The sequence below is a fragment of the Thalia democratica genome, chromosome 3 (assembly GCF_965202585.1).
Source record: "Thalia democratica chromosome 3, ktThaDemo2.hap1.1, whole genome shotgun sequence".
Taxonomy (NCBI): Eukaryota; Metazoa; Chordata; class Thaliacea; order Salpida; family Salpidae; genus Thalia; species Thalia democratica.
This window is the reverse complement of record NC_139167.1, coordinates 60,299,095-60,324,894: the sequence shown is the minus strand read 5'-3', so window position 1 is coordinate 60,324,894 and position 25,800 is coordinate 60,299,095. Positions and strand designations below refer to the sequence as shown.

The 25,800-nt window shown below is 26.8% G+C and overlaps 1 protein-coding gene across 2 annotated transcripts; it reads left to right on the top strand.

The window, feature by feature from the left end:
- Positions 1 to 25,800, top strand: LOC145831967 (low-density lipoprotein receptor-related protein 1B-like). Of its 2 annotated transcripts, XM_082939324.1 has the most exons (24): positions 1 to 132; positions 2,376 to 2,517; positions 3,725 to 3,810; positions 4,303 to 4,519; positions 6,630 to 6,774; positions 7,618 to 7,706; positions 9,298 to 9,438; positions 11,149 to 11,272; positions 11,612 to 11,795; positions 12,164 to 12,292; positions 12,806 to 12,916; positions 13,159 to 13,296; positions 15,143 to 15,308; positions 17,768 to 17,901; positions 18,512 to 18,662; positions 19,066 to 19,238; positions 19,643 to 19,798; positions 20,133 to 20,249; positions 20,714 to 20,848; positions 21,263 to 21,370; positions 21,663 to 21,770; positions 22,994 to 23,191; positions 24,230 to 24,356; positions 24,811 to 25,800. In XM_082939324.1, exons 1-24 carry the CDS (start codon positions 63 to 65, stop codon positions 24,929 to 24,931), a joined length of 3,270 nt encoding a protein of 1,089 aa, XP_082795450.1. In that variant the 5' UTR covers positions 1 to 62; the 3' UTR covers positions 24,932 to 25,800. The 2 variants fall into 2 exon arrangements, with proteins under 2 accessions (XP_082795450.1, XP_082795451.1); XM_082939325.1 differs by lacking the exon at positions 22,994 to 23,191.

Below are 25,800 nucleotides of genomic sequence, written 5' to 3'. Positions count from 1 at the left end.
AGATTTTATAAATTTTAAGCAGTTGTATAGGGCTAACACTAAAGCCATATATATCTGCAAATATGAAGTTATTATTAATTGTCGGTTTATTCGCACTATGCCTTGCCAGAGAAGGTACCCATAACGGAGAAGGTATGTTTACATTGTTATTAAACTAGTACTTTTAAATTTGTAATAAATTCAACTCTTTATAAACGTTGTTATAAATAAATTTCGAAAATAGCCGTTTTAAGTAGTTTTTTTTTATATGTGTATAACTGTATAATAGTTGGTTTACTGAATTCAAAAATTTTGAAAGAAAGTAAAAATATTTTAACAATACATTTTTAACTAATGTAAAAAATTAAAAGCTGTTTTTGATAGTTTATAAAACGTTGTAGTATATATTGTAACAAAAAAACTCATTTAAAATGCTTTTTGTTAAACTAGAATGTTTGTTTAGCTAATATCCATCTTTGTTTCCGTGAATAATATGCATAAAATAACAAATTTTAAATTCATTGTTCAAAAAAAATTATCAAAATAAGCCTGTTCTAAAAGTTGTTATTATTTTAGTGTTTCATACATATTTAATTTACTACAAGGATCAACGTTTTCAAATATGAAGAGTGAATAATATAGTTGAATGGGACTAAGCTGTTACTATGAAAAAACTTAAAAAAGTTTAAAAAATAAGCTGTTCTAAGAACTTAGCTTTATTTCCATTCAACTTATATAAAAGTATATGTTAAAAAAATATATATAACAAAATAAAAAAGCAACATGATACAATTAATTAAATAAGACCTAAGATAATAACCACACGAAATGCGTCATTTATGGTATAATATACGAAAAAACGATATCTAACTTCCAACTAAAACTGTTCTAAACGTTTCATTTTAAAAATAAACAGTAAATGAGTAAGTTATTGTGCAAATAAACTTCAAAATTTTTTTTTTAATCTCTCTGTAATAGTATTACAGTTGCATTATGATAGCGCTAAATCTTTTTATAAAATCAAATTGTTTCAACTGTCATATTTAAGGCACATTGAGTAATTCAAGTTTTTGTTTTTAAGTTCTAATACTTATCAAGTTTTTGTGATACAGTTTAATTTTTCTTAGCTGGTATAATTGAAATCTTGAATAATAACAAACCCGTTTAAATATTTTTTAATTCCAAAAGGATTTTTTTGTACTAAAGCTTGTTTTATTTTGTTTAGCATAGATTCACGTAACAATTTTTGATTAACTTAAACTAGAATAAGTACATAATAATTAAATACCATCAAGTTAACTACAATGAAGGTTAGTTTCTCTTATTTTTTACTATACATGACATTTGAAAAATATCTAATTAAACTTTATTTGACCATAACTTAAATGCTAATAACTGATATACTATTTCAAGTTATTAAACATTTAGAACTTGTAGTATTTTATGAATAATAACTTAAAGTTTTAAAAAAAACTTTTGCTACTAAACTTATAAGCTACATTGTTCTTATGCGTAGTTTAGAATAATAAAACCAAGTAAAACTAGATCAGAAAAAAAATATTTATAGTTCGTTCTGTGTATTAATTATTGAAAAACATATTTAAATTTTAAACTTCAGTTTTAGCATACTTGAAATTTTATTAAAGGGAGTAGGAATTAAATTAAATTTAATTCGTAAGTATGTAAACTGCAGACTTTGTTAAAAACTTATACTATCTATGAATGTCTCAATAAAAATATTCTTTGTTAAATAAAAATTGTTTAGATAGAAAATAATTTTATACCTTTTTTTTACCTCGTAAACTAAACTTTTATTTCCTTAGAATTTTAGAAAATTGTTTGACTACCAACTAAAAACGAGTTTCCTATAGACTAAAGTTGAAAAAGATACTCTTGTTATTAAGTTTCAAACTATAAACTATTTATTTAATATTAAGGAGTTTAAAAAGACTTAACAGTCGTTGTAAGAAAAAAAAAGTAAACAATATAAACGTTGTCAATATATTAGTTTCAAGTGTTTATTTTTTATGCAAAATGAAGAATCACCAAACATTTTTTTATTAAAACTATTATTTTCTTTATTAAAGGATGCAAGCAATTTTAGTATGGCTTCGTACAAAACAATTATTGTAACTCTTTTCTCAGACTAAACACTAAAGTTTATTATTTATACCTTATTGTTAAATCAAGAAAAAAATCAATCCCCAAAGAATGCAATCGACGTTTTACGTGCTATTATTATTTTAAACAATGTTTTAAACCATCACAATATTTATTTACAAGTTTTTCACACATGCTTCTTCATGCGGAATGTGTCTAGTGTTATAGTTTATATTTAACGTGGTTGTTCTGATTCAAAAAAAAAGTGTTTTTAACTCAATAAAAATTTCAAACAGAATGCATCCAGGGTCCATCGACGTGGTACGAGGGTTCTCGTGACGTCACTTACTCGGGAATCCCCTGTCAGAGATGGGACGTCACCGAACCCCACACCCCGTTGTTCACACCCAAGGACGGGGGACACCATAATTATTGCAGGTTTGGTATATGTTGAATTAATTATTATATTTTTACTTATCACCCCTTCGTTCACACTAAAAGATTGGGGACACCGTAGTTACTGCAGACAATATTTTATAACAAGAAATATGTGGTATATAATAAACACCGTTTCGTTTATTTTCTAGTTTGAAATCGAAATATCTTCAATAGCATATAAATAAATAAACAAGTTTATAAAGATATACCATTGTATTACAATCAGCAATGTAAATAAAGATCTTATATCAAATACAAACTAATTGCGGTAAATTTCACTCTAAGGTGTAAAAGTTTAAATCTTTAATACGTGTTTGCTTAAGTTTCTAACCTACAGACAAAATTTATAACGTTTGAGCACTTTGATCTACAAAAAAAAACTAAAACAGTAAAAATGTATAATAAAAATATACATTATACATTTTTACTGTTTTAGTTTTTTAAGTAGATCAAAGTGCTCAAACGTTATAAATTTTGTCTAAGGATTAAATATTCAAGTAAACACGTAAAAGATATTCAGAACTTTAAACCTTAGAGTGAAATTTACCACAATTAGTTTATATTTGATATAAGATCTTTGTTTACATTGCTGATTTTAATACAGTAATAGTTTACTCTGTTCCAAATAGTACAAAACCCTTAAATCAAAATAAAGTACGCAACAAATAAATGTATAAACCATTAAGGTTAGATTGTTGATTAATAATAGTAAACAAAATAATTGTTATTTTTTTTTATTTATACTTTTCTGCCATCATTAAACTAATTAAATATCAATATGTCAACAAAAATTAAGTATGTTAAAGTAACTGGTTTGATTATTATCTATCTAAAAACATAATAGCTTTGATAGTGAAACTGATGCATAAAGTTATTAATGAACAATACTAAGCTAATTCTAAAAAATAAAAGCTTCAATCAAAATTAGTTAGTAAACGTTTAACTTGTGTGCAAAAAAATCATATGAAAATTATTAATTTTTACCATAATTTTTCTTTGATGTCTAAACTAAAAGTAGCTTAAAATTTTTGCCGACTTAAACTTACTACTTTAACAAAACTTTAATTGTAAAAACCACAAGTTTATATTTACTCTATTTTTAGGAAAAATTTCACGTTTTGAGGTTAGCTATAAATTAATAAGGCATAGTTTTGTACTAAAATTTTATTTATATTTAATTCGCATTAATTATTGAATTTTTTTATAGAAATCCCGACCACGACCAAATGGGAACTTGGTGTTATACTACAAATGCAACTAAGAAGTGGGAGTATTGTAAAATAACCAAGTGCCGTTAGTTTGTTTTACTTTGCCTAAATATCTAATAAATAGATTGTTTTATAGGTTTTGAAACTACTTTATTGTTTAAAAATATTTCTTTTTAGTTTTATTTTAATTTTTTCTGATTCCATAAAGTAGTTAGATTCTAAACAAAATAGTCTTATATCATAATGTTGATTTTCAAACCTGTTAAAAAAAAAACGTGCAAGAATGTTTTACCTAAAGATTTTATCTAAGTTTCCTGTTAATACTAAGCTAATTTTAATGTTAAACTTACTGTTGAGTTGAGTCTATTTTTAAACCATATTATAACCTTGACCTTCATGCTAATATTTAGAAAAATATAGAAAAATAAACAAAGTAACATTTTTGTAATTGTTTAGAAATAGAATAAGATTTTTATATACTTGAACTTTATTCCCTCTTATTCAACTAATGTTAACTCCATACGTCACTGTAGCACCGTTTAAATATTTTCTATGACGTCACAACTCTCCTGAACAGCCGACGACTCGATAGTGGCGTGGACGTCGTACGACGCGACCAACAGGACCGCCAAGGTGCTCTCGTTCGAGGCCGACCCGGAAATAGTGAAGCAGAGGGCGGGCGGCTCCGACTCGGTCACCATGTCGACCGTGTTCAGCGCCAACCAGATCCCGGCGGAGTACTGGACGCTGTGCTCGGACTACAAGGAGAAGAAGGTGTTCTTCCTCGACTACAGGTAAGTACGAAAAAAACTACTTTTTTTTATTGCAATTAAATTAAAATAATTTATTTTTGAGTGTTGTGAATAATAAAAGTTTTTTGAATATTTTTTATGTACGTTTATAACAAATTTGTATTAATATTGCGGGTGAAAATACTTTCTAAACTTTAATACTAGTTCTGTTATTGTACTAAAGTTTTTTTTTTTTTTTTCTTCATGATAGTAGTGTTTTTAGTTATTAGAGCTTTTACTATTTGAGTTAAATAATTTGATAAAGTGATACAAATAAAATTTTATTGAAAATGTTTGGTTTATATTGCAGTAACTTATCTTTTTTAATATCTTTTATACTACTTTGTTGAAAGTTATTTTATGACTATAATGCTTAAAAATTTCATACCATTACCTTCGATGAGTCTATTTTAAAGTAATGTTATCTATTCTTTATCTATTAGTTATATAATAAAGTAAAATTATAAATCTATATATTTACTACAACAGTTCTGGCTGTTTTATTTTTTTTACTAAAATAATGTCTTATTTAGTTATGAATCCAGGTTTATTATATCTTTTAATGCGTAATAATTTCTAAAATGAGAAATAAAGTTTAAGATATTAGTTGTATCATTTTATTAACTTAGTTTGTAAAAAAACAGAAGCTTCAACAGCTGAATGTGGTGATTATTGTAATTAATGTCAAATACATTTTCAACCAGTTATATTGCTATACATGACTAAGATTACAAAAAATTCATGTTTTATGAAGACTTATATGATTTTTAGATTAAAAGGTTTATTAATATTAAGCAGAAATAAGACTAATATATCATGAACTTTATTTTTATAGTACGCAAAACATGCTACACACTTTTAATATTAGTAAATTATTAGTTTACCACAATCTGTTCGAAGTCGAGGTTCTTAAATTTATTTTATAATTAACGTAACTATTTGTTTATTCAAATTGATGTTGAGGTTATGTTAAACATGATTTAATGACTACAAAATCAATCGTTAATTCATATGTTTTATTAAACGTAAATAAAAAGGATAAAAGCTTTTTATTTGTTTGCTAAAATTAAAGCCTTCATAAAGTTGTTGAAGACATATACTAAATAAATGTTAAAAGCAATAAAGATTTTTTTTGTATCCTTAGTGTAACTTTATGTAGTAAAGGCTGTTAACTTGTGCAACTATTCACAAATACTTTTTACTTTGTTTTGACTGCTCTAAGAGGTTAATAATATTTCTCTATTTTAGTCTATAAAATATCTTTTTAGTAACTACAATGTATGTAAACAAACATTTTTTTATCTTAAAGTCAACCAAATTACGACTATTCAATTATTAGAATAGTACTACTAAACTACATTTTAGATTTTATGACAACACTAAAATGTATTAACATTTAAAAAACTAAATAAAGTTTACATAAAATTAACTTACTAGTTTTCAAACAACTTTATACTCCACAGACACATTTTAAAACCAAAGCTCATAGTTTATTATAACTTTCGATAAAGTAAACAAACTAAAAACTATTTAAAAAATAATTAAATTAGACTGAACCCTTAGTTTCATTTTAAAGGAAAATTCTATGACCAATTTAAATTTATCTTTAAGCCGTTACAATTGAAGTCTCATTGAATCTTATTATTTTTTAATTTAATTTTTCTACTAACTAGTCAACATTTAGATTATATATTGTAGGTGTAACATACAAGTGTATTCACAAAGTTTAAACAAGTTTATTGAACAAAACATATTTTATTTTGGGTTTATTTTCAAAAACTTGTGTTTTGACACCTCTCATTTCCCAAACAGAAAAGCTAATAAACTTCCTATATTTTCTATACATAACATAAAACAATAACAAATTAAACAGTATTCTTTATTACACTAGCACATATTACTGTGTGTTAACGGGTTAGCACACTTCAACGGAGCTATGAAAATCAAGAAATCTAGTGAACTTGTTTCACCCGGATACTTGTTAACAATCGCTTTAAATTATGTTTTCGCGTATTTACACAGCATATACATTGGTAAGCACCACACTTACATAAACGTTATTATTGTTTATTTATATTTTTATCATATTTTTACGCTTTGCAACTCCAAACAGATCGGCGCACTTCGGTATTCACGATCTGAACACGAACAAGACGTCCGTACACTTGGAGGGAATGGGGGGAGGCGTCGAAATGATCGCTTTTGATTGGATGACCAAAAACTTGTTCTGGACGGACAGCGAACAGAACTGGGTCATGGTAAGCTTGCAGATTGATAACTTTATTGGTATGTATACATACATATCTTAAAAGTAATTGTAAAAATCAATTTCGGATAATAATTAAGTTTTAACAAGCAAACAAGGTTTATTTCAATCAAATTTATTTTTATTGTATTACATACTTCTTTATGACTTATATACTAAAACCTTATGCGACTGCTTAACATTTTCTTACTACAAAAAAATAAACAAAATAGTAATTAATAAAAAAATGTTTTTTGTCTTAGTGTATTGGTTTTTAAAAGGTTTTACCTATCGATAATGGTTTTTGGTGAAAAAATAAACAATCGGAAAAGTTTATATTTGCGTACTACATTATAAAAAATGACAATATGAAAATACTCTTTTTTATTTTCTTAGAAATTTAGACAATACAATATATTAACAAAATGAGTAAATAAATTTTACTCATTAGTAGGCGTAAGCTTTTTATTATTTACGAAACATTTTACTAAAAAAATTTTGATACTGTATGATAAAATTTCCAGTTAAACTTTTTTGTTCGCAGAAAACACAATTTTTATAACTATTATCAAAATATAACGGGTACACGTAATCAAAATTTTATGCAAACTTGCTTTACAATTCATTATTTTATAACTTTGCTCAAATATGTTATTTATCATTTTCATTAAAACCTATTTTAAAAATTATCTATAACTTTTGTATTAACAATTTGAAAATATGTTTGTATTATTTGCATGTTAGTAGGAAAATAAAGTTTCTTTTTTACTTCAGTTTTTAAAACAATGAATACCAATAATAATAAAACTACATAGTACAACATATTCATAACTATATATTATGATTTTTTTTTTAGGTGAGTGACTCCAAATTTGAGCATTACACTCCAATCTACAGACCTCAGGGAGAGACTCCATACGCACTTAGCTTACATGCTAGAAAAAGGTTATTAAACAATAAATATGTAAATAGTTTGCATAAAACAAGTATAGAAATTATAATGTTTTACTTTAATACAAAAATACACTTGAACTGATTTTTATTTTGTTATGACTGAAGAAGGTAATAAGTGATTAATAGGCAGATATGTAGAACTTTTTCTTTTAATGACTCATAAAGATTGGCATTTTAAAAAATATTTTTGTTAATATATTTTTATATTATTTTAAAGTATTATTCTTTATATAAGTTATCAGTTTAAAAATGCTACTATATAATTAAAAAAAGTTTAGCTTAAAGTTTAGTTTAGTTTGCTATTAGTCTTTTTTGTTATATGTACTTATTCATTACGTAGATTCGCTAGACAATTTGTTCTAAAAATACTCAAGTAGCTTAAAATTAGTATTTTAATCACAAAAAGTACCAATAGTATCACTCAGTCACACTTTTTTGTTCCTAAGTAGCAATTACTGAGTTAAAAATGTCATATACAGCAGAAAACGTTTTTGCAATACGATATAAATCTAAAGTCGTGACAATGTTTCAAGTTGTAAGCAGTTTATTAAGTTTAATTACTTTATCTCTTAAATAGTTTTGCCTACCTAAAAATATTTTATCTAAAACATCAGTCTAATTACGTGGTGTTTAAGTTTATTTTAGAAGTATAGAACTTAATTTAATTACGATATATTTTAGTATAACATCTTTGTCACGCGAAAAAATTTTGTAAAAAACCTGTTATATATTACCAACTTTATTTTTTCTACCGTTTCATAAAACAAACAGTCGTTTAAACCTTTAATGAAGTAAGGACTGTAACTTAGTCCATTGAAACATCAAACAACTATTTATGAAAATGTCAGTAAAATCTAAAAGTTAGTTAACGAGATTTCTGAATGAAATTTATTTTGCAAGCTTAACAGTCTATAGTTTTAATTCAAACAACGCAAGAATATGGTTCATTAGATTTTATTTTTTGAACATAACCTTTTTAAGTTATTCCCTTGGTGCATTAACATGTTATAACACATTTCATTAGGTAATTTAAAAATTTAAAAAATAAACATGTACCAAGTAAAAATTCAAGCACTTATTTAGATATAGCTGAATATAAAGCTTTAGGCTATTATTAATAGAAAATATAAAACCACATTATTTGTTTTTCGCTGTATGTAAAAAAAATAGTTTTTAATTAATTTAACTTATGTGTAAAAATACTCACAATTTAAAACTACAATTATTCAAATGCACATTTTATTTTTCTGTAGCAATGTTTATTTATAAATGTAGGTAACAGCTTAATTTGCGTAGTTAATCAAAAAACGTATAGTTTAAAAAAAAAAAATTAAAATTGTATATTTTAAATTAATCTATTGCTTAAAGGTAAAAGCTTATTGTATGTAAAACTATTAGTGTAACATTTATTATTTGTTGATTTTGAAAGCATTAATTAAACCATGTTGGTACTTGAGTTCCATAGTTCATTGTATTTACAAACTTAAACAAAACTAACTTTATGCAGTATTAAAAAAAAAATTTTTAGGTTGTAAACTAGATAATATTTTACAATGTTTTCATAGTTATTTCTTTCAAACAGGATATTGTTTTTGTCCTTGTTCAAAACTATGGAGTCCAAGATTGTTACAATGGACATGTCTGGAAACAATCTGAAAGTTTTATTTAAATTTCCTGAAGTATTTGATGTCACTGGAATGACTGTAGATTACACTGATGATAAGTAAGTTATGGTGGAAATATTTGAAAAAAAAATATCTAAATGAACAAAATTTTTGTTGCAACTGCGATATACTTATCTTTGTATCTTTAAAAAACAACTATTTTTAGTAAAAGTAATTAGTAAAAGCAACTAAGGTAAATCTTTTATAATTAGATAACGTTCAGAATTTATTCCTTTTTTTTTCGGAAAAATCTATATTTATAGAAAATGTTCTTGTTTTATCCGTTGGTCCTAAAAATTCCAAATGTAGGAAATACTTTTCTGTTTGTTAGGAAATAATTTAAGCTTTTGATACCAACAACTTCAAGTTTTGAATTTTAACTTCTCTAGAAATTACAAAGTAAACCTTATCTCATTATTCAGTTTATTACAACTTATTTATTTAAATGTCAACATAAATCTTATTAAGCTCCAAAAACTTCTAAAAAAATTAAAAACATTTAAAAAGGCACATTTTATTCTGTATAAAGTAAAAAATTAAACCAAAAATAGGTAAACGTTTTAAATGTTTTATGTTTTCATAAAGAATTAATGAAAGATAATCTACTAAGTTACCATAAAAAATTAAATTAATTAAAAAATTGTTTAAAGACACTTCAGTAAATTTTTTGTAACATTTTACTTTTATGTGATAAAATTAGTGACCATATTACTTAGGTTATAAAAAACACTTTTAATATCTTATTATAAAAAAGGAAGCAAAATAACATTTACCAAAAGTTCAAACAAAAAACTTGAACTTCATTTAAATTTACTGTGCACCTAACTGGTCAAAAACTTGATACATAAATATTTTATTTGTAATTGTGTATTAACTTTATACACTGCTTTTGTTTTTTCATAAGATACTTTGTAGAACAGACTTAAATTTTCCGTGTTCAAATCATAATATAGCGTAGTATTTCTTGTAAATTGTTAGTAGTTATTAACATTTAGTTTGATTTTGAAAGTAAGTCTTTGTTTTACTTTGAATAAAGCGTTTAAGGATAAGTAAGTGTAAGTGTGTATTTAAAGTTGTGCCTTTTATTAATAGTTAGCTTATTAGTATTATGAAGTATTTAATTTCTACTTGTTTGGTAATAAATTTAAATATATATCAATCTCACAGGTTATAATAGATATTCTTATTGCAAAAATTGTTTATTTTACTTTACTTAAGAGTGTTGGTTTAACAAAACTAGGACTATTTTATAGTGTAAAATTTTTAAACGTCAACTATAAGTTTTATTTTTGTAAATTGTTGTAAAACGTTTACAATTATAACAAAGCTTATTTTTTATCTAGAAATGTAAATAATAAAACCAAACTTTAGTCTATAAAATATTCGTTTACTCAGTTTTCAAATAAGTAGTCTTGTTTGTGCGCAAACTATCTTCAAATTGTCTATTTTATTAAACGTATAAAAAAACAGAGGTTAACATCTGTTCTACCTAAAAGTTTAAATTAATTTTATCCTTTTTTGAGAAGTTATAAACTTTAGTAATATTTGGTTTTAATTCTACCAATTATACAAAACACAAATTTTTCTGTATACGTTTAATTTACTGTCGTATTATTTAAGTTAAGCTTGTTTAAAGATATATTCTTAAATCAAAGATTATAAGTAACAAAATAGTTTGATACAGCACTTTTTTAAAAAATAAAGATTTTGAAATATAACTTTTAGCTTTATTACTGAAGCTTTAAACCTTTTATTCTATATCTTTTCAGATTGTACTGGACCGATTTCACAGGATTTGGTAGTCTTGTGGTATCCTCGAACTTGGACGGTACCAACAAAACCAGGAATTATTTCAGCACAACTTCCATCATGTGGGGCGTCGCTAGCTACTTGGTTAGAACTTGAAAATAATAACAAAATAGTTTAAAACTGAATTCATATCTTTTGTGAAACGATCATGTTTATAACCTATGATTGAAAAATAACAATATAGGTTAGTAGCGTGTTTAAAGTACAACGTATAAGCAACTGATATTCACAAACTTATGTATACTTAATCAATAAAATGTTATAAGAAAAGCATAAAATTTAATGATGGTATGCAGAACAGTGTTAGTTCATTCGTCTGTGCTTTCAAAGTCACTAAACCGTCTTTTAAATGCTTGAATTTGTGTTTTAAAACTACTACACAATTGATATTACTTTTTCATCTGAAACATTTGTTCGTTTCAGAACTACATCTACACGACCGACGTAAGAACGAGGTTCATGTCTGACGAGAAGTTCTACTACGTGTGGTGGATTTCAAAGACTCAGACCACCGATCAGCGGCTGAAACTGGGGAATTACCGATTGAGCGAAAAACCGAGGGGAATCACCGTGATGAGCGAGAATGAGGAGTACTCGCTTGGAAGAGGTTGAACAATTGTGGCTTATCTGAAATATTAAAAAATAAAGTAGTTTAGGAGTTTTTTATAAAGTTAAAACTTCGAATTGTTAAACCAGTTTTTGACTCTTTATCATCCTCTAGCGGTTGCAAGTAATAAAAAACAAACTTTTTATACTTTCACAGCTGCTAAAAATGGTATTTGTTTAATTTTAGCTTATTCAAATTTAAAGGCAGTAAATAAATGACATGTAAAAAAATGACATGTACAAAATACATATGTTAATATAGTTCAAATTTTTTATAAACTTATAAAATAATAAGTAATAACTTTACTGTATAATACAAAAAACTGATCTTGTTTACTTAGTTGAAAAACTAAACAAACATAATTGTAGACGAAGAGGTAGGAAGCTGCACGTCAGCGTCACCTTGCGACCATATTTGCCTCCCCATGGTCGGAGTTAAGAGGGTGTGCGCATGCGCAGTTGGGTACGAACTCAAAGGAGAAACACAGTGTATCAGTCGTTAGTTTTTGTGTGGTTGCAATACATGTACTATTTTCTATATATATATTTGCTTATAGTAAGTTTTAAAATCAATGGTTTTGTTATATGTTTGTGAATTTAAAAAAGTGTTAGTATTTTTTATTGATATATGTTTTGAGGACGTTTTTAAATTGCTAACGATTGGACTTGAAACAATCTGAGATTTCTAAAAGTGGCTGAAAATAATATGTTATTGTTTAAGAAAGTAATTATAAGCAAATACTTGGCTGCATTTTTAACAGCTGAAAAGTTTTAAGATACATCTAACAGTTATAATTTGTTTTAAGTTTTTGTACTTATTTCAATACTTATTTAATCACAAATTAAAAGAAGTTAAAAGAAGTTCTTATAAATTCAAGCTTCGTTAAAAACAACTAAGATTTGTTGTTTAACTTAGTTTAAATCTTTTATTTTTAAGTTTCAACCGACACCAATTTCAGCAATTTTTTACAAATTTCATACTTTCTGTTTTCAAAATTAAACTAATTTCAGCGTTGAAGTTGAAATCGAACTCGCTTTTGTTGGCCGACCAGGGACAAGCCAAGATCTTCCAACTGGGAATCTCCAACAAGGAAGACAACAAAACCGCTGTGTTGCCGTTGAGTAAGTAAAACAAAAAATAATAAAGTTAAGTAACTAAGGAGGTAAAAGTTTATAAAAACAATTTTACTTTTTGAAATCAAAACTATTTTAGTAACTGGTAGCTAGTCTATCGTTTTAAACAATCAAGCAAATGAATATGCTGTATAATGTAAATATGATTTGTTTTCACGTTAAAATAACATTGTTAGCTTTTTATAAGCATTGTCAAACTTATGTATGGATAATAAACAAAACTCTTTCAGTAATGAAGACGCACCCGTACGCAGTGGACGTGTCCCAGGTGAACAACCTGATCTACTTCTCCGACATCAAGTCGAAGACCATCAACCAGGCTTCGTGGGACGGGAGGTTCGCAAGAGCCATCATCAAGAAGAAAACTGGTTGGTATCAAAAAATCTACTTAATATACGTAAAAACAAACTCGTAAAACTTCTTTTGAACTTGAATAACCGTTCAAAAGCAGCTGTTTAAAAATAAAATGTGCAGCAGCTTTGAATATTTCATTTTCTCAACTTTTTGTATAGTTAGCAAAAACAGAACATATTTTAGAGGTTATTTTAACTTCCTATCAAATTATTTACTTGATGTTACCAGTAGTTTTATTATTTTTTTAGTTTTTTTTATAACACATTGTATATCAGTTAGTTATTAGTTATTATTTAACTGTTATTATAGTTATTTTTTATTAAAAAATGTATTTACCTACTTTTTAAATAATGATAAAAAATAAGCACAGTTGTTTTAAAATGTATAGTTAAGTTTTGTAGTAAGCAACAAAATTTTAAAAATATTGTAGTGTACAAATTAAAGTTTAGTATAAAAAAAATAAAAGTTTCAATCTTTAATGTTTTAGCTTTAAGTTTTAGTATTATTTGTAAAAGTGTTTTTTATTTTTTAAATCAAGGTTTGCCTTTTTAAAAGTCAAATTTTGCAATCTTTTTTGTTTCTTAAACTAATATTTTGTGCATTTAGTTTTTTATAGGTTTAGTTTAGAAATTAAAAAACGGGAAAGGTTTTTAATTTCTGTTAATAAGAAACATTCAACTCAATTTTATAAAATAAAATGCAAGGTTTAGTCATGATTTGTTAAAATTTTTACTCGATGAGTCACTAAAAAATTGGTTTTACTTCCGTTATTTCTTATGATTTTAAGAACTGTAAAAACAAAACTACAACTTATCATTACAACTATCACTTGTTTTCTGGTCGCTATTTAAATCGTGTTTAAACTTGTTATGTCTAAATTTTTAAAGGCATTGAAATGACTAAAAACATTAACAAGTTTATGCAACTATGTAAAAGCAACTACATACTTTTAAAGCAGATTTCACTGAAGTATTTTTGATTAAAAAGTATTTTTGATTTGAAGGTATTAACAAAATCTGACATTACAGCTTTTACATACTTGAAAGTTTTTGTTTGCTAATCTTTATACCTAGGGCATTTAAATTTATTGTCCATTGTTTATACGTAAACAATAATTTGAAAAATTTAGTGTTATAAGCTATTTATCACAATCTTTTTTTAGTTATATTAAAAAGCTTTTAAAGTTGATACAACTTTTTAACACTTTAGTTAAAGCAGTTAAAAGTTTTTACGAGAAATAAACTAAGCAACACTGATATAAAAGAAGTTTAACCAAATCTTTAAATGTTTACTCTTAAGTTTTTAGGCAAAGCACAAATTTTTTCAGTAAAAATATTTTAAATTGTACTGAAAAAAATTATCATCAATAACATTATAATCGTCTTTCAAGCTATTTATCACATTCAATTTTTAGTTATATGAAAATCTTTTAAGATTTGATACAATTTTTCAACACTTTAGTTTAGAGAAATTCAAAGTTTATACAAAACTGACATTACAACTTTTACATACTTAGAAGTTTTTGTTTGCTAATCTTTATACCTGAGGCATTTAAATTTATTGTCCATTGTTTATATGTATACAAATAATTCGAAAAATTCAATGTTATAAGCTATTCATCACAATCCTTTTTTAGTTAAATTAAAAAGCTTTAAAAGTTGATACAATTTTTTAACGCTTTAGTTTAGAGAAATAAAAAGTTTATACGGTGAATAAACTATGCAAAGCTAGTATGAAAAAAACAACTTTAACTAAATCTACACATGTTTATTGTTTTGCTTTTAGTCATAGCCCTACTTTTATCAATAAAAATATTTCAAAACAATTATTAATACTAACACTGCAATCTTCTTTCAACAGTGAAAACGTTCGCAATCGAGGCGAAGATGCAGCTGATCTTCTACGCGGACGACCACCAGCAGTACATATACATCAGCGGATCGGACGGAATGTACCAGAGGCCCATCATGACCGAGAAGGGAAACACGACCAGGATCGGCAAGATCGCCCTGGACGTCGAGAAGAGGTAAATGGATTAATTTTAATTATTTGTTTATTAATTATTTATTTAATTAATTAAACGCTGTTTAATCGTTGTTACAAATATTTATAAAACACAATGGAGTCGGTAAAATCGCTCTTGATATTAAGAAAAGGTAAAAGAAGAAATTATATGAAATATTATATTATGACAAGTTTCGTTTGCTTATTACATTCTTAACCTTTCATTGGTTGTATCGAAATCTAAAAATTTTTTAGAAATAAACATAAAGCTTTAAATGTTTTAATTATTTTAATTGTAGGTCGAGAAAAGGCTTGGTTTAAAACTTTTCTTAATCTTTGTTACAAATTTTTATATAAAAAAGCAATAATGATTGACAAAATCGCTCTTGGTGTTGAAAAGAGGTGTTGAAAAGAGGGGAATTAAATCAAATTGTTTAAAAGTTTATATTGTGATTATAACAAGTTATAGTTACTTAATTCAAAAATCATTGTCGTTCAAAGAAACTACTTAGAATTTATTATAGATTTGTTTATGGAACGAAAATAAAATATCTAAAACAATTGGTATAAGAACATATTGAACAAAAACAGTTTTTGTTTAAACATTATATACATTACGGGTACAATATAATAAGTTGTCCAGGATTTCATTTTTTGTACAGAAAGTCATTGAAACAATTTGATTATACAGCGTTTATTGTCACATAAAATTAAAATCAAATCAGACCAGAACATTTTTTAAAATAAAAATTGTTCTTTTTTAAAGCTAAAAAAAAGTCAAGAAGGTTAAAGCTAGAGGTAAAAAAAAAGAAAAGTCAAAACATAAAATCTTCTCTTGAGTGCTCAAATCTCTTAATTTTTCAACAAAAGTGATAAAAACTTACTTTTTTTTTGCAATAAACCTAAGTTAATACCATTCTTAAATATACAGTTAAGTTAAAAAAGTTTAAATAGCCACTCAAAAAACCACAAAACATTAACTTTTAAGATTAAACTTTGGTTAAACGTATAAAGTTCTGTAAAATTTTTAAATTCTTCAGACATATTTTGATGTGAAACATGTAAGTAACTTATTTTTCCCAAAAAAACTATATCTTTTTTTCAGCTACATACGTTTTTTCAAAAATTTTCAATTATAAGTTCAAGCATGAATTATGTTAAACTACTGACTAAAAACTTAAATAAAAACTTCCGTTGAAACAAACTGAACATTCTTAACCTTTCGATAGTTATATTGAAATCTTAAATATTTCTAGAAATAAGCATAAAGCTGTAAAACGTATAACTGGTGCGTTTTCACGGTATGCGCATACACGCAACACAATCTTTATAAGTTGCACGCGTCTGAGCACTTTTGTGACGTAACAACCGAATAGTTGCCGCGATGAAACAAAACATTTCGTATTTTATCGATGTTCGGCAGTCGAACATTCTGATGCCGTGTCATTGATTCCGATCCAGAAATTGTAATTTGAAAAGATCTAACATGGTCTTAATATGAGCCATAAGCGATAAAATAAATATTTAGCTGTAAAAAAGATATTTTTAAGTAACTAAAAAACGCCTATAATTTGTAACATTTAAATTTTATTCCTAACTCAATTTAAAAAAATATGTAAGAGTATATTAAAATAATTGAAACTAATAAACTGTAAAAAATTAATCTTTTTTTGTTCGCACAAGTTAATAAGTTTGTTTGTAAAGTTTTTAGTAAAGCGTGAATTTTTCCACAAAACCGAGCGAAGCAAACTTTTGTAGCGTGCTTAAAACTTTTTGCAAACAAACCCTTATGTTTGTTTTGTGTATTTACATTTCATCGCCTTACTGACGCAACGGGGCTCAATGAGCTGATAAATACAAGCTGAATATTTAAATAGGAAACAGCTAGTTTCTTTTTACCTTCTTTTAGCGGTGGTTGATATTCCATCCATGATCAAGTCTTAATTTTTGTCGGTCAGAAATGACCTTTAGCAAGAACTTTAAATCAGTTCATTATATTTCGCTTAAGAAACAAAAAAAAAATATTGAGTAAAATGGTAAAATAAATTATTTTTTTCTACTCAGCTACCTAAACAAAATTAAGTAAAATTTACTTTTAATAACTATGTAAATGGAATATAGAAAGTTAAAAGTTGTGTTGATTATTGATTAGAACTGCACTTTGCCTACAAATTTGTAAAACAAAATATTATAGTTAAAACTTCTTAGTTTCAGCACATGTATAATATGAAGTAGATATTCGTGTTATAATTAAACAGATTAATCGACATTTAATCGTACACTTAATAAGATAGACTGTTTTAATACTATTTTAATATTATATCGATACATAATATTAATCAATGAACTTTTATAATGAAGTTTTAAAAACCTCAACTATTTTTGAATTTTTGTACAAGGGGGGTTATAATGATAATTTATAATTTATAGTAATATTTTGCAAAAAGGTTTTGATTAATAATTTTTTCTCTCCGTAAACAGACACGTATACTGGGTAGACACTTATTCGAAGGTGGACACTGGAAGGTTGTTGAGGATGAATTACGATGGTAGTGAGAGGAAAGTACTCATGAAAAACATCCACTGGCCCGACGCACTTGCTGTTGATATCGCAGGTTTGTGACGTCATAATACAGATATTTGATAATAAGCTGAAGTATAAAAGTGATTTAATATATATTTTTTTGATTTTAAGCCAAGTTGTAAGGTTTACTTTTTTGGTAGTATTTAGTCATAAAACGTTAATTTAATTTGAATTCAGTAGTAGTTTATTTGTATAACAATGTAGAACTTATAAGTATTTGTTTGTTTTGTACTTAATAATACTTCAGCAATAAATGTATACTCATTACTTCATTATAACGTTTTGGTTGTTCATCAAATATCTACTAACATTAAACATTTTCTCTTCTAAAACAACTAGTTTTATAAGTGTTGAAATGTTCTTTTAAAATATATAAATGATTAAGTATCCGATAAAGTAAAAACTCTAAATATTTTCTTCCAATAGTTCTTATTTAACTCTTAACCCCATAGTGTTAGTTTTAGTTTTCATAGTTATTATTAGTACAAAAAATATTTTTTTTTGTTGTTTACTAGCTTAACTAGCTTAACTATAAAAGTTTAATAACCTGTATACATAATATTATAAAAACGTTACGGCATCAATCGTTTTTAAAATACTTTTACTATTAATTTCAATAACTCACTTTAATTAATATCCAGGAAAACGTGTATTCGTTGGTGATTCAAGGGTTGGACTGATATACGAACTTGCCATGGCGGATCTCGAGACGGCGTCTGAAGCTTCTTCTCTTAAAAATAAAACTTGGGATGTCGGCCAGAAAGCACAAAGATCCAGCAGCTACATTTCAGAGTTTGTTGTTTGTTTATTTATTGCTAAATATACTAGAATAGTAAATTATTATGTTAAGTCATCAGTTAAATTTCAAACTGTAACAATAAACATCTGAGTGTTTTTTTTCAAAATTTTGATAAAGTTAAAAAAAAACTAGTTTTATAAGTTGTGCTAAACTGTTTGCCTAAAACACAATAAATTGAATAAAAACTGTAAATTTTCTATAAAACTATGACGTTGATTCTTGCCAAACTAAGCTGATTTCCTTATTCTCTTCACGAAACGATACTTGATTCAAATTACTGTTATTGCAACTTATTTTTGACTTAAGCTGTAAATTTTCAGAAAAGTAAGAACGTGGAATATTTTATAACGCGTTTTGAATTTTAAACTGCTTCTTAATACAACATATCTTCTTTAGCATCAAATACGCTGACGGATACTTGTACTTGTTCGACAAAGTGACGACCCGCGTGGAGAGGTTCGAAGTTGGGGAGGACACCGGGTCGCTGGAAGTTACCGGGTTCGGACCCGCGCTGTTCTACAAGATACACTCGTTTACCGTGTTCTCCAAAACACAAGAACTGTTCATTTGTTAGTTTGATGTCACTGTGTAAAGTTTAGTAAAGTACAGCCATGGTAAAAATACAACAACAAAATTTTAGTTAAACAGCATGTAATTGAAATTACATTTTTTATATTAATGTTGTTTGAATACTTTTTAGTTTGTTCTAAAATTGGAAACCAAAGAAACAAATTGCTTGTACTTTTCCCTAAATGAATAGGTAGTTGTATTCATTAGCTATAATTCCCTTTTAAAGTAATAGTTTTAGATCAGACATATTTTTACGGTTAACAAATCAAGTTTACTGTATAAACGAAATCATATTATTTTGTGTTCATTTAACCTACAAAACCCTTTTAGTTTAAACAAATATATGTTATAATTTTCAGTACAATACCACTTCAAATTTTTAACGAGTTCTTTTACTAAACAGCCAGCCTCCCCGACCCATGCAGGGCCCGTTTCGCACCTTGCAGGCACTTGTGCATCCCGACATCGAAGACAGCCAGCAAGTGCTTGTGTCACGAGGGATTCCAACTGTCTAGTGGTAGTGAAACTGAATGCTCCCCCGTAGCACCTGATGGCGCTGGTAAGCCGTAACTAATTTAAGATTCTTTTTTGTTTGTAGTAAGTGGTTTTTAACAGCTTGTTTTCTTAAAGCATTTAAAACTTTTATTTGATGTGAACATTTAAAACTTTTTACTAGAATTTATTGGTAACAGATATGTACTTTTAAGCCACACTTTTAGAAATTTTTTAGCAACGTAAACTATTCTATGCTCTCGTGATATGAAAAACTTTATATGAAAAAGAGTTTACTTTTTTATTCAAAAAACAAAAAACAGTTTATCTTTCTACTTTAGCTACCATTTAATTATTCACACCCTATCTGATACACTATTCAAAATACACCTTCGTTTCAGATATAACCCCACCCGAACCGCTTAACTGTCCCGATGACATCACGCTCAGGGTCGGTGTCTGCCAGGCAAGCACCGTGTTCAAGTGGGACGAAATTGTGTGGCAGGATGATAAGACTGGTTGGTTGAAATATTATAAATATATATGTGTAAGCAAAAAATTGATCTTAAAATTAAAAAGAATATTTAACAGCGTTACATGTATATCAAAGCTAAAATATAAAACTAGTAAGGTCAAACAAAAAATCAACAATTCCTTTTGTAATCTAGCTTCTCGCAGTTAGACTTATTCTCTTAAAATGTTTATTCAAATTCGTTTTGATACCTTTAAACCGTGTAAAAATATTTCCTCGGCCAATTGCATTAAAAAAGTGATAAAAATTCAATAAAATCAAAATATTTGTTTATAGTAAAGTTTAGTAGTCACAAGCAATTGTTACGTATATTAAACTTATTTTTTGTACTATACTATTTATCTGTACAATAATTTTTGCTTACGAGTCTAAGTCTATTTATCTAGTACCAACATCTATTTTAATCTTACTTACTATATAACTTATTAACCTATCGTATATAAACACCAGATGCATCCAAGTTGGTGAAAGAAGAGCCTGCAACAAGAAGCCTGATGGTATCAGTCGGTAAGACAACAATCACAAGCATAGCTAAAGACGAGGCGGGTAACATCGGAGAGTGCATATTCACCGTGTTTGTAGATCGTGAGTTTACTTAATTTTCTACTTATTCTCAGCATAAGTAAACGTTGACACTAAAAGTAAATAATTGTTTTATCGTACCTGTGTTGGTTTATGCCGTAATTGTTTATATTTACGTGATAGAAAAAAAAAACACATTTTACAAACACTGATTTTGTAAAAAGGTGTCTCTTAAATAAAAAATATAATAAGTTATAATAATAAACCCATAAAATTACACTTTAAATTATTTTAGAATAGTCTAACTTATTAAGACAATATAATACTTTTAGTAACACATAGTTAAAATATTAATGTTTAACTTCACGTTAAGAACATTTTAATAGTCTAACTCAAGTAATATTTTAAATTTAGATCTTTTGAAAACTAAACTTTAAGCTACAAATAAGTATACTTATTTTAATATTTATTCTACAGAGGAAAGGTGCCCGCCAATGCCGACTATTACGTCAGAGACTTTGAGTATGACGCCAGCAACTTGCATTGATGACGAAAAAATGTTCAACGTGTCGTGCGTGCAAACCGGTTAGTAGTGACGTCACAATGAAAAAAATAAATTAATGTATTTTGTTTTATTATTTTCCAAACTAAAGAATGTTGTTTGAAAACTTATCATTTGAACTTGAGTTTTTAATTCACAGTTGAGAAAACAAATAAAACACTTTTTTTTTTAATTTTTGACTAAATCTAAACAACTTAACCACACAAGTTGTAAAAAATAAAGTGTTTAGTTTCTTGCATTTTGTATGGCAAGTGTACATCCTTATTTTTAGAAGCAATTATGTTAACTAAAATTTCAAAATTTTATTTTGTCCAGGATACCTGATAACAAACGGAGGAAGCGCTCCTATGAAGCAGCTGACGGTGAAATGCCAGCAACCAACCAAGTGGGTGCCAAGCCTGACAATACTGTCCTGCCTCAAACGTTAGTTGCTCGGTTATTTTTCACAAAAACAAAAACTTAATCAATGCAGTTTTTTTCCTTGATAAAGTGTTATATACAAAACTCAGCTGCTACATTAAACTTATATATAATTAATAACATAAATAAATGTTTTCTGTTTGACCACTTAAGCTTTGTTGATAATTTTTTTTGATATCTACTTTATGAATTATATGATTTATTTATCACTGTATTTTTATTTTAAAGCACAAACACAATCAATAGATACTTGCTTTTTGTTCGCATTCAGCACATTTCCGCATCACACCTAACTATTTCTTTTGAAACAAATTTATCTAAAAAATGCACATTTGAAAATTAATAACTTAAAGCATGTTGTATGGGTTATGATAAAAAAATGCTTGCTACTTTGCATTAATTTGCTAAATCCTGGATTAAAAAACTTAACAAGCAATTAAATACAAGCTCTTAAAAGTTATTCTAAAGCTTATGCATTAGTATATGCTTTAAAAAAAATTTGAGGTATAAAAATATCTTTTGAAATATCGTAAAACTTAAATATTTACAGTTAAAAATATGTTTCAAAATAAACAACACTTGAAAAGAATATAAGCTTAACACCCACTTTTAAATTTAAAGTTTATAACTATAAATTAAAAAAAATGCTTATCTTAAATGAACTTAGTTTAGCTATTTATATACTTAGAACGAGTGAGTAGGTTATAAAAAACAAAAAAAAAAACAACAAGTTTATCAAAGTTAATACAGACATAAACTTAACTAGCACAACTTGAAAAGGCCAAATTTTTGTATTGCAACACAAAAAATGTCTAATAAATACAGTGAATTCATTCTAGTACTTTATGATTATTAAAGTTTAATACAGCTTAAACAGTTACAATATATTTAACCTAGATAAAGGAAAAAAATAAAGTTTATCTACATAACTTGATTATAGAATTGAACTTGACTAAACAAAAAAGCTGTTTTTAAAACCTTAGCATAATTATTGAAGAGCATCATAATAAAAATAAATCTTAAGAAAAAGCTTAAAAAATAGTAGGTTTCTAAGCATGTATTACATGTGTAAAACTTCTTGAACTACATTATTGTAAATCAATAAATTTAATGTTTACACACATACATGTACTAATAATTACAACACATTGCTCATTTAACTATAACTAAAAACACAAGCTTCTTTTACTGCGAGGAACTCCTATAGAAAATATTTGCTATTGCAGCTCTGCCAATTCCGGTAAGGCCCGCCACGACTTCTCAAAAGACACCAGCCACAGTTCCTACAACAACCACCACCAGTCCACCAACAACCACTACCGCCACCCGAACCCCTGCCACTGCTCCTCCGACCACCACGACCAGACACCCTCCGACCACCAAAAGCACCGAACCGGTTCCGCCCAAAACAGAGGCACCTGAAGGTAGATAGGGAATTTTTTTTTTATTATATTATTTATTATCACCGAAGGTGGTCGTTATAATAACGTGGTTAAAACGCTGTTCATGTGCATGTGTGAGTAAAGTTGCATGGCTAAATTAAAATGCTTTGAAAATTTTTTAAAGGCTACGAGTTTGTTTTAAACACCTAGTCTTTATTACCAAGAGTCCTAAATGTAAACCAAACATACTTTTAATGAGTGTGAACTAAAAAAGACTAAGATAACATTTGATTAATTCAATACTAGTTTTATAAGAATAAAATGAAAAATTATAAACAACAGCATGTTTTATGGATGTTCCTTTACTTAAACATTTAGTTGAAATCGTTGATAGCAAAAAGCTTATCAACACTTTAGACTGCTTGCTGTAAAATATTATCATTTCATTATTTATTGTTTGTTGTAACTATTTCACTACATCTATTATATAAAATCATAATTAACACACTGTATACTAATTTTCATGCTTGCTTGGATTTAGTTGCCATTTGTGGATTTTTGAAAGGTAAGAAAAGTGTTTAAATAGAAAAATAGTTATAATGATTTATTCTCAATATATTTAGTTCAAATTAAAAAGGAGGTATTGTTAACTATGTTAAAACACAAATCTTTCATTTTTTTATTAAGTATATTAAACTAATATAAATTTTATTAAACTTCAAGGAATATAGAACTATACGAACTATTCTTACTGTTAAACCCAGATTTAAAGAATTAAGTGTATCACATTTAGAGTCACTCAGAACAGTCTTTCAAAATTATTTTCACTTATTAAATGATAACTAAAAAGATACAATTTATATATCAACACGTAGGAACTTACGAAGTTTACTTTGATTTAGTTTGTAAAGAAACAAAGATACTTTTAAACATAATCAAATTAAAATCTAAGGAATTCATTGTAAATAAGACAGCTAAATTAACTTTCTTAGAACTTAATTTTAATTTTTTTAATATTTTCACTTGGTGCATGCTAGTGGAAAAAACAGCTTTTATTTTATTTGATTAATTTTGTAACAGCTATTCCAAAAGCAAAGCCAAAAGAAGCTCCAGCGGTGGCCCCAGGACTCACTTCGGGAGACCAGATAGCGATCGCTGTTGTTTGTCTGGTTGTGATCGCTCTGCTTATATTCGTCGGCGTTGTTTAGTGAGTTCATGTTTGTAATATTCTATGTGTGAGAATTGAAAACAACAAAACAGTTTATCAAGTGCTATATGTATTTTTAAGGTATATTTTAATTTTTTAAAGTTAAAATTTTTAAGCACACAAGGCTAACTTTTTCTTCTTGTAAAAATTTTCAATAAATAGTGATTATAACTTAGTTGAGTATTTCCTTATAAATAGTTGTGAAACTAAGCTATAAACTACTAAATATCATAATACTTATGATCTCTTTTTATGCTTTAATTATCCATTTGATATATGTTCGTATATATGTTAAACTACCAATAAATGCTATGATGCGTCAACATTACTTTAAAGGCCAGTTCAATGAAGCTTTACATTTTAACTTTGTCTAAACATTTATTCTGTTGTTTTTATATACACACTCTGTTTTATTTACAAATTTATTTTATTATTCAAACACACTCTTGTGCAGCTACCGAAGATCTGCAGGATCAACGTTCACGTTCCCGATCTTCTGGAAGCAGTCCGAAGACACGAGCACGCTGGAGACCAACCAGGTGGAAGGAAGCCACTCGTATTCAGTATTCAACTGATGATATATATATATATATATATAATTTTTTCTAGTTTGATCGGAACTTGTTGAGACATGTTCTAGAAATTTTATGCGGAGTTTTACAAAATTTAAAGCTAATATATTAAAAGTTTACAAGTAAAATCATCTCTACAGTTTAATTGTTGCTAAACGTTAAACATGCAAAGTACTACGATAAGCCCTAAAGAATGAAACCATTAAGTCTAGAAGAAATTTTTCTATACATTTAACCGATTTTGATTGCTTTATCATTTGTAACAAATACCTAATTTAAGTGAAGTTTCAGCTTTAAATTACAAGTTGCTGTTTAATGAATATAAAAAACAAACTGTTTGAGAGATTAGAATTGTTTAAAATTATTTTTAACTAAAATAACATTGTTTTAACGTACTTGCTTTGTTTTAATTTTACAAAAACAAATATCATTACTTTTTATTCATTAAAATTAGTTTTATTTTTAAAAGGCATGTTAAATTCCATCCATGGTTTTTGAAGTAAAATGAATAAAAATAAGATTAACTGTGCTAAGTAAAATTTTTCAGTGTTATTCATTAACCTTAAGAAATTATTAAAAAGTAAATTGACTAACTTAAAGTTTTAATTCTTTGAGTTTTATGTTATGATTGTTTTAAAGGTTTTAAAATTCAGTTGAACTTTTTTGTTACTGTTTATAAGCATTAATTAAAATGTGTCATATTCACAACTATCTAAAAGTTTCTTTTAAAAGTTGTAATTCTTTTATTTACTATCGTTTTCTTTTAAGCCATTTTAATCCAAGGTTTTACTGACGTTTTTTAAAGCCTTACATTTTAGCTAACTATTTATTGCTAATCCAACTTTACTTGTAATAAATTGTATTGTCAGCTA

Excerpts from the sequence above, each read along its gene's own strand:
- LOC145831967 (XM_082939324.1), top strand. The coding sequence starts at position 63 with ATGAAGTTATTATTAATTGTCGGTTTATTCGCACTATGCCTTGCCAGA. Across the intron at positions 20,849-21,262 it reads ATTCACCGTGTTTGTAGATC|AGGAAAGGTGCCCGCCAATG; the intron begins GTGAGTTTACTT and ends TTTATTCTACAG. Across the intron at positions 21,771-22,993 it reads AATACTGTCCTGCCTCAAAC|CTCTGCCAATTCCGGTAAGG; the intron begins GTTAGTTGCTCG and ends TTGCTATTGCAG.